This window comes from Schistocerca cancellata, chromosome 5 (assembly GCF_023864275.1).
Source record: "Schistocerca cancellata isolate TAMUIC-IGC-003103 chromosome 5, iqSchCanc2.1, whole genome shotgun sequence".
In the NCBI taxonomy this organism is placed as follows: domain Eukaryota; kingdom Metazoa; phylum Arthropoda; class Insecta; order Orthoptera; family Acrididae; genus Schistocerca; species Schistocerca cancellata.
The window spans coordinates 539,417,925-539,427,895 of record NC_064630.1 but is presented as its reverse complement, the minus strand read 5'-3'; the positions used below and the strand labels follow the sequence as shown (position 1 = coordinate 539,427,895).

At 43.1% G+C, this 9,971-nt stretch overlaps 1 protein-coding gene across 1 annotated transcript in view; it reads right to left on the bottom strand.

Annotated features, from left to right (window-relative positions):
- Positions 1-873: 873 nt before the first annotated feature.
- The window catches only part of LOC126188322 (neuronal acetylcholine receptor subunit beta-3-like), a 126,035-nt gene continuing 116,937 nt past the window's right edge, over positions 874-9,971 (bottom strand). The window contains exon 9 of the mRNA XM_049929916.1: positions 874-2,640. Within this exon, the coding sequence (XP_049785873.1) occupies positions 2,482-2,640 (159 nt within the window). The 3' untranslated portion in view covers positions 874-2,481. The remainder of the gene's footprint in view (positions 2,641-9,971) is intronic.

Below are 9,971 nucleotides of genomic sequence, written 5' to 3'. Positions count from 1 at the left end.
ATTTTTGTGGATTTCCTTGTCTGTGGTTGGTTTCATGCATGAATAGCTAGCGGCGACGACAGCTAATAAAATAACGCTGAAGTTGTTCTCATTATAGGAATACCTGTTTATACTGTTATATGGGAACTCCGTAACCAAATTTTTGCTGTTAGCAGACTTCAGGCAGTGCGGAAAATTCCACTTCACTACAAAATCTCGCGCGACATGCACCCACTCTTTTCTAGAGTTCGGAAGCTGGAGGTAGACAAAAAAGGAACTAAAAGTCTCACTTAAAAGCCTTTGACATCCATCCCACACACACACACACACACACACACACACACACACACACACACATACACGCCACTGACGGGCTTTCACTGACATATGTGTAAATGGACATGAGTTACCTCACAGCGCTTCCTTTCCATACCTCAAATTCAGAAGTCAACTCATATTCGCATATTCTTGTGCTGTTCACTGTAAACGTTAAGCTGGAAGTAAATTTTTAGTTCTGCAGAGAAGTAACGTTAAATGGTATTCAACCTAGTCACACAGGCTGCTAGCACGAGGTCACGATGAAAAGCGGTATTCGACATACAAATTGGGTTAGAGGTTACTGTCACTAAGTGCAACACGTTTTCTTCTCGGATACCACTGATATTGTCTAATACAGTTTGCCTAGAAATTGTGTTCCAGGTGTAATACTGTCAGATCACTTTGTCATATTGAATAATTGCTGACTCTTAAATAACTTCGGTGTTTCGAGAGCTGTGGAATCAAGTAACTTCAGCGAGAAAGTGATTCGTTTTACCTAAAAAGTACAGTAATAAACACAAATATTTACGAAACAAGAATGAACGTACAGTATACATATTTTCGTATATTCTTCTTTTTTGCAGTTCACAGTTAAATTTGTCTACGTGTGGAATATGATTAAATTTGCAGCTCTGTGAATGAAGTACAAAAAACATATAAAAATAATTGATGGATGTCCATCCTACTGCGTGGACGAGAGACGTCAACTGATGACATATATGAAAAAAAGTACTACCACAGCTATATATTGAGACTCTCTTTATTATCTCCCACGACTAGTTGCGGCGGCACATTACTGCCGTCCTCAGGTTGCATCACTGCCGAGAAAGTAATACATTTCTTTGGCGCATTTATTGTGGAGTCCTAGTCCTAGTACACATGGGCTATCTTTCCTCAAAAGTCTCTATTCGACACCTGGCTGTCTACAATGCCCGCATGTACTAGTACCAAGGGCTCCACAATAAATGGCCCAAGGAAATCTGTTACTCTTTTAGCAGTGATGAAATCTGAAAATGGTGGTAATGTGCCACCGAAACTAGTCATGTAAGACAATAAAGACGTTATCAAGATACAGCTGTGGTAGTACTTTTTCTCATATATTCAAAAATAATATGAAGATTAAGAATTTGTCTTATACAGAGGCGCAAATGTAATAGGCGGAACACAGAAAACACTTTGGAACAAAGATGGAATTACATTATATTAACTTGATTACCTTTTTCAATTTTTTTTATTTTCATTTTCACTGTGAAGGACATTACTCTGACTAGATGATATGGCGTGGCAGTCTCTAATTTCCTTGTGATTATCAATTAATGAAAGTAACAAGTCGATGGATTAAGACCGTGCTACGTTCAAACTTTTCACTTTTTTATCCACTGTAGGCCCAAGATTATCTATATGGCATCCAGCTTGCCACCAAAACTGTAACTGGGAAACAACGATGGTACCATAACGCTACAAACCTGTAAGGCGGTTCTTCATGGCAGTGAAAGAAAGCTGTCCCAGTAAGATACTCAGACTTCTATAACAACTGAAGAATATCTGTGCGTCACTGATAACAATAGCGAAACGTAAAGGATCCTTTGACAGGCGAAAAAAAACGAAAGCGATGCAAAAGTCCACAGTGACGGAAAGTGGACGGGAGACCGAATTTCTCGATGCTGATACACTGAGTACACGAAGTTCCAATCGTGTTAAGGGAGTTGAATTGCTCTACGGAACGGGGACTCGACAACAGGTAAGGTTTTTTTTTTTTTTTCGCATACAGTAATTCTCCCACAGAGCCACTTGACCATTTAAAGTAAGGCAAATTCACATTCAAATTGCCACCCCTCCGTTTGTTCCACAGTTCAATAAATACTGGCCCTCTTCGACAATTCAAAAGGTAGTGGTTCTCTCATCTGGTAGCTGTAGCTGTTGGTTGATGACTGGTCTGAACTTGGAATAGCACTGACAGCAAAGCGTAAGTGTCGACCCTTTGCTTAAACGATCTGCTCAACAACGTAAGACTCACCAAAAGTAAGACAGTTTGAATTCAGACCTGAAGAGGGACCCTTCTCATTGGACGGAATAGAAGCACTTTTCATTTTAGACGTCCGTAAATGCAAAATTATTTTAGGAAGGCAGTCGACGTCCACAGATATCCATATGGGTGGTTAGTATGTGGCAGGGAGGTGAGAGTTAAGCCATGAGTCTGACGGAGAGGGCGGCGACACAGGTGGCTGTCGACGCAACCAGACCCAGGCGGTTGATCAGCAGCGCCAGGAGCGCCGCTGGAGCGGGTGTGGCAGCTGTCACTGGCTCCTCCTCGCTCACCAGGCCCTCAGCATCGTCTTCTTCCTGGAAACAGACCAGCAGGGAATAGGCATTCCAAGCAATATCTGTATAACTATGTACAAAACGGTGCTGAAAAAGGACACCACACACAGAGAAAAGAAGAAAACTATGCACCACTAAGGAAATATGCGAATGGGAAGGAAATCCGCAGATGTGAATTACCTACAGAGAACAAAAATTATTACAATATCAGAAAAACTGGATGATATATTCAGGAGAAGGAGCTTCGCAAACTGAGCAAATCAATAACTCGTTGGCCAATTTCTGACAGTCGCTCTGCTTGACACTGATTGGTATAGTAATTGTATGTCCTCATTATAATTATGATGTCAAATTATGTGCACTTGATACGTTAGATGGTCAAAATCCCGAGCTAGTCGGAGGGCCCTGTCCATAGTGTTACAATCGTTTTCCACTGGGGAATGATCTCGAGACATGTGCTTCGTATGTGATGTGGCAAAACGAAGTTTGTGATGGCAAGTAGTCGACATGGTGTGTGGGGGAAGTTACGAAGGCAATCTACTTTGCGAATCTGGTAACTGTGTTGTCTGTGAGCAGGTACGAACAAAGTCGTTGTGACAATACAGACAAAAGTTCTAACAATGAAACTTGGCGACGACACAATCTATAGCAGCAATTTGTAGTTACAAGAATTCTGCTAACGATTAGTACACTTCCCTATACCAGTGTTACAGTGATACTTAGCAATAATATACAATAAATTCCAATTTATTCTCTGAAGAGGTTGAGAACAAGCTAGTCGATGGAGTGCTGCACAGTAGAAAGACTTGCTCCAGGTCATTCAGCAACAGAAAATTATTATATAAACTTAATTATGTTTGTACAGAACAGTCTTACTCGCACTTATCCGGAGTTCCTTGTTCTGATTAGAAAAATATTTTACCACGCCAAAAATATGTGTTGTACACGAAAATCTACGTAATCATATGGGTGATGCCACATGACACATTGACCGTCAGGCTCTCCCACAGACTAGATCTTAATGTGTTTTCTCCTTCACTTGCTGCTCAAAGAGAACTTCATCAGTCAATCAAGGACATATTCAGGGATGAATAAATGACGTATCTGTCTGTCTATCTGCTCTCGTAACTGTAATTCTTACATGAAGGATTCAGTACGCATGCCAGTGCTAAGGAACTCGTTTACAGAAAGCGTTGTTGCAATGGAATACGTGTCCTCTATGTTGTATGACCTAATTGTCAAGGATCTTACCTATAATTTTATCATATAGAACAGAGTCCATAAGTCCAAGCAGATAGATTTTATTCTTCCGCAAAATCGAGGTAATGTAAATACTGTGCGGCTGATCCCGGCGGAGGTTCGAGTCCTCCCTCAGGCGTGGGTGTGTGTTTTTGTCCTTAGGATAATTTAGGTTAAGTAATGTGTAAGCGTAGGGACTGATAACCTTAGCAGTTAAGTCCCATAGGATTTCACACACATTTGAACATTTTTTTAATGTAAATAATCTCGCTTAAAACGTAACTACTCTAACCAGGCAGCACGAAAAGCTATTATTTCACTTCGATGTTAGCACAATAAATGAGTTTGCAGGTGCAACATGCCGCTTTTGGACAATCAGATAGTAGTCTATTTCTTCTTGCCCTACTAAGACTTCCTCCAGTGAATGTACTAGTCAGCACTTACATTGTGCGTTGCTTGGTCTCAAGTACCCCGCTGACATAGTATCTGGGGACAACAAATACGTTCAAAAAATGCAAGATAAAGCTACCTTTATGAGACGGATACCATATAAGATAGAGAGAAGTCGGTAACCATATGAAAGCAAAAAATGTAACAAAGAGGTCTGTAACGGAAGCAGAGTTTTTGATCATTTGGAATCGTCAGATGGAGAGATGGAAAGACATAGATTTACCTAAGAAATGAGTTGCAAATATACTGTAAGTCATTAAAGAGAAAAGGCACAACGTGAAAGAATTATCCGAATGGGATGGAGGTCTGTAGATGTGATGTACAAGTACAGAAAAATAAATGATTACAGCTTCAGAGGCCGGCCGCTGTGACAGAGTTCTTCTAGGCGCTTCAATCCGGAACCGCGCGACTTATACGGTCGCAGGTTCGAATCGTGAATTGGGCGTGGATGTGTATGATGTCCTTACGTTAGTTAGCTTTAATTAGTTCTAAGTCTAGGAGACTGATGACCGCAAATGTTAAGTCCCATAGTGCTTCGAGCTATTTGAACAGCTTCAGAGAAGCTGAATGATCTATTGAAGAGAAAGAACTTCTCAAACTAAGCAAGTCAATAAAGCGTTGGTCCACCTCTGGCCCTTATGCTAGCAGTTATTCGGCTTGGTATTGATTGACCGGGTTGTTGGACGTCCTCCTGGTAGACGCGTTAGAGCGTCAAGATATCGATATAGTTGGAGGTCCCTGACCATAATGCTACAAACTTTCTCAGTTCGAATATAATGAATCTCCTTGAGACAGAGAAGTTGCTGTCATGCATCAGCACGGCTTTAGAAAGCATCGCTCCTGCGAAACGCAACTCGCTCTTTTCTCGCATGATATCTTGCGAACCATGAATGAAGGGTATCAGACGGATGCCATATTCCTTGACTTCCGGAAAGCGTTTGACTCGGTGCCCCACTGCAGACTCCTAACTAAGGGACGAGCATATGGAATTGGTTTCCAAATATGTGAGTGGCTCGAAGACTTCTTATGTAATAGAACCAAGTACGTTGTCCTGGATGGTGAGTGTTCATCGGAGGTGAGGGTATCATCTGGAATACCCCAGGGAAGTGTGGCAGGTCCACTGTTGTTTTCTATCTACATAAATGATCTTTTGGATAGGGTGGATAGCAATGTGCGGCTGTTTTCTGATGATGCTGTGGAGCACATGAAGGTGTCGTCGTTGAGTGACTGTAGGAGGATACAAGATGACTTGTACAGGATTTGTGACTGGTGTGAAGAATGCCAGCTAACTCTGAATATAGATAAATGTAAATTAATGCAGATGAATAAGAAAACGAATTTCGTTATGTTTGAATACTCCATTAGTAGTGTAGCACTTGATACAGTCACGTCGATTAAATATTTGGGCGTATCATTGCAGAGCGATATGAAGTGGGACAAGCATTTAATGGCAGTTGTGGGGATGGCGGATAGTCGTCTTCGGTTCATTGGTAGAATTTTGGGAAGATGTTGTTCGTCTGTAAAAGAGACCGCTTATAAAACACTAATACGACCTATTCTTGAGTACTGCTCGAGCATTTGGGATCCCTATCAGGTCGGATTGAGGGAGGACATAGAAGCAATGCAGAGGAGGGCTGCTAGATTGGTTACTGGTAGGTTTGATCATCACGCGAGTGTTACGGAAATGCTTCAGGAAATCGGATGGTAGTCTCTGGAGGAAAAGAGGCGTTCTTTTCGTGAATCGCTACTGAGGAAATTTTGAGAACCAGCATTTGAGGCTGACTGCAGTACAATTTTACTGCCGCCAACTTATATTTCGCGGAAAAACCACAAAGATAAGATGCTAGTTGTGGTACGAGGTACCCTCCACCACGCACCGTTTTGTGGATTGCGGGGTATGTATGTAGATGTAAATGTAGAAACATTCTCAGTTGGGGAGAGGCCCGGAGATCTTGCTGGCTGAGGTTGGGTTGGCAATCACGAAGAGTCGTCATGTGCTCGAACAAATTGTGCTGTTCAAATGTGTGTGAAATCTTGGGCTTAACTGCTAAGGTCATGAGTCCCTAAGCTTACACACTACTTAGTCTAAATTATCCTAAGGACCAACACATACATCCATGCCCGTGGGAGGACTCGAGCCCTCGCCGGGACCAGTCGCATAGAGCAAATTGTGTTACTGGAATGTAAATACAGGGTGGCTTTTCTTGAAGGGTAACAAAACGCGTCGCAGAATACCGCAATGTTGTGAGAGTTGCGCGGATGACAACGAAAAAGATTCTGCTATGAAATGAAATGGCAGTCTAGACCACCATTCTTGGTTGTCTGGCCGTACAGAGGTCGATATTCAGGTTGGTATACCACTGCTGTCCTGGGCATCTCCAGGCACGTCTTCGATCTGGAATCTTATTGACTGGAGTCGAAATGTCTTCAGTAATGAGTACGACTTCGAACGGATCCCTGATGACCTGCGACTCCTGCCTGGGGTCATCCCAGACTGTTGTGGGATCCCAACCTGATCGTCGCCAAGAGTGATAGTCTGAAGAGCCATTCCATTTCATAGTAGCATTTCTCTGGTTGTCATTCGAGGCAGCAGTACGTCGACGATATTATGCAACCCTTTTGTTGCCCTTCATGGTAAGCCATATCAAACAATCATCAAACGTTCTGAAAAAATGGCTCTAAGCACTATGTGACTTAACTTCTCAGGTCATCAGTCGCCTAGAACTTAGAACTAATTAAACCTAGCTAACCTAGGACATCACACACATCCATGCACGAGGCAGGATTCGAACCTGCAACCGTAGCGGTCTCTCGGTTCAAGACTGTAGCGCCCAGAACCGCACGGCCACTCCGGCCGGCAAACGTTCTCATGTGGAATATGAATTACATCTAGGGAATACGCACATACTTGAAAAATAAAACTAAACATGGTATAACTTCCAAACAATTTTTCTGACGTTTGAACTGCATCATCTTTGTAAATGGATCAATGTTTCAATGTATAACTTCACATTTTTTTCTTCTGTATAAATGGTTCAAATGGCTCTGAGCACTATGAGACGTAACTTCTGTGGTCATCAGTCCCCTAGAACTTAGAACTACTTAAATTTAACTATCCTAACGAAATCACACACATCCATGCCCGAGGCAGGAATCGAACCTGTGACCGTAGTGGTCGCGCGGTTCCAGACTGCAGCGCCTAGAACCGCTCGGCCACTCTGGCCGGCACTTCACGTTATGTTGGGTATTGTCTATCATTACATACTCTGATCAAAGTCACAAGCAGTAGTGGCCGAAACGGTGGCTTAACAGCACGACACGGTCTGTAAACCATATTAATTTTAGGAATACTCTATTTGTCCACTAAAGCCTACAGACGTACCAGAATATTCAAATCCCGACAATTTAAGACTCTGCTGACCAAACAATAGATGCCACTCTAAGTTACAATAAATTTAAAATACATTTCGGGGTGACACATTCGGTACTTGCCAAGGCCTTTCCGCAGTGGTAACATCGGTTCCCATCAGATCAGCGAAGTTAAGCGCTGTCGGGCTTGACTAGCACTTGGCTAAATTACCATCCAGGTCTGCCGAGTGCTGCTGGGAAGCAGAGTACACTCAACTCCTATGATGCCAGTTGAGGAGCTACTCGATTGAGAAGTCGCTACATCGGTCACGAAAACTGATAACGGCCAGGAGAGTGGTGTGCTGAACACTACATCTGGTGACGCCTAAGGGCTTAGGATGACACGCCGGCCGGTCGGTGCGGTTGGGTCTTTGACGCCTGTTGGGATGGTGTTTGTTTCTATTCCGCTTAGATGGATATAGGAAATGCGATGGAATGCACAGTTTCACATCATCAGCAAAGCACATTTTTAATGACCCAACCATTTCATCGTACTGATATGACTATGTTTTCTCACAAGTTCTTAGGAGGTTTCTTTCTGCCTGTGAGTGGCACATTCTCGCATCCCACTATAGTGGCGTCCACCCGTCACATCTGCACCTGGTTCAAAATGGTTCAAATGGCTCTCAGCACTATGGGACTTAACATCTGAGGCCATCAGTCCCCTAGAACTTAGAACTACATAATATCGCACACACATCCATGCCCGAGACAGGTTTCGAACCTGAGACCGTAGCAGCCGCGTGCTTCCGGAATGAAGCGCCTAGAACCGCTCGGCCATCGCGGCCGGCTATTCATCGTACTACATGTGATATTTAGATTGATTCCGTTGAGATGGAGAATATTTTTGGACTACATGTGGGGCTTTTGTCCTCTAGCATTATGCATTTGCTTTTCCTTCTCTTTGATTTATGGCCCGATCTCTGATAAACTAGTGCAAAATAGGTTCCATCAATAATTCAGTTAATAAAGTCTAACTAAGGTACTGTATATCCACATCATGATAACACACGTAAAATGAATTTGGTGCTCTGGTGCGCTCCCTCGAAGTCTGTACTTCAAATCGTTCTACTTATTTGTGAATAAAGTGTAATAAAACGGGCGGGAAGTATAGGTACAATTATCACAAAACAGAATCATCTTCGAGACAAATGCAGGTCAAAACATAGTAGTACTTTATATACCTTCCCTCCTCTAATCATACGAATCGTTATTGTGATACATTTTTCTATACATCGCACAATTAAGAAAGCGTCCACGTTAAAGAGTAGCGCTGTTCAGGACAATTCTTAAGAGTGTGACCATCATACGAGGTTAGGTAGATACATTTTGTGGTATCGATAGCTACGATGCCACAGCGTCGGTGCAAGCTAGTAGGTTGGCACTACGAGAGCGGACGATCTAGACCGACGGCAGCGCCCCCTAGCGGACGCTGTGCTGCTCTACGAGCGCCGCTCCACTTTTGCCCAGCTCACCAAGAGCTTCACTTTAATCTAGTTTGCTATTGAGACTGTGTACCATCTACGACCTTGCACCTACGTCCTCATCACCTAAAGTTATGTAGTATGTTTGCACATGTTTATACACTAGTAAAGGTACTTTAACTGTATTTGCAGTACCGAACTGCTTTACCTCACGCGCTCCTACTCGCTTCCTTCATTCGGCTTATGTTACAGATAACAAGAGGAGACCCACGTGCCCGGAAGGCGGGATACAAAACATTTAGTAGTAGGCTCCATAGCTGTATTCATTTTATGCGTCGGACTTTCAAGCTCATCGGTGCTGGTACTTATTCCTGCCGCCTGCAGTGCTTTACGAAGACGTAATCCAGCGATAAACGTATTAACGGTAGCGGAATTTCCATATCGGCAATCTATTGGAGATAGCCATTGCAGCGTCGCCACAACGCCTCGGGGAGTCCAATAGTAATATCTGCAGACGCCGTCGGACACCTCAGCAATATTCACGCAGCCTCGGGCAGCTCCAATAATGGCTGCCTACTACAAGTGCAAGAGTAGCTGTGTGCCTCACTTCTTTGCGCTGTATGGCGTTCGACACAGCAGCAGCAGTAGCAGCAGCAGCATGTGGCAGCTACAACTTAACATTCTATGTCTTTTGTGCAGAGTATTTATTTCACATAGTCACTGATCCTTAGACAGTATCAGTTTTAGTAACGGGAGTTGTCTACTACCTAATGGCCTTTGTTTTCCTGTCTTGAACATTTGTAAGCTTAAGGATTTCATGGGTGCAGCTAA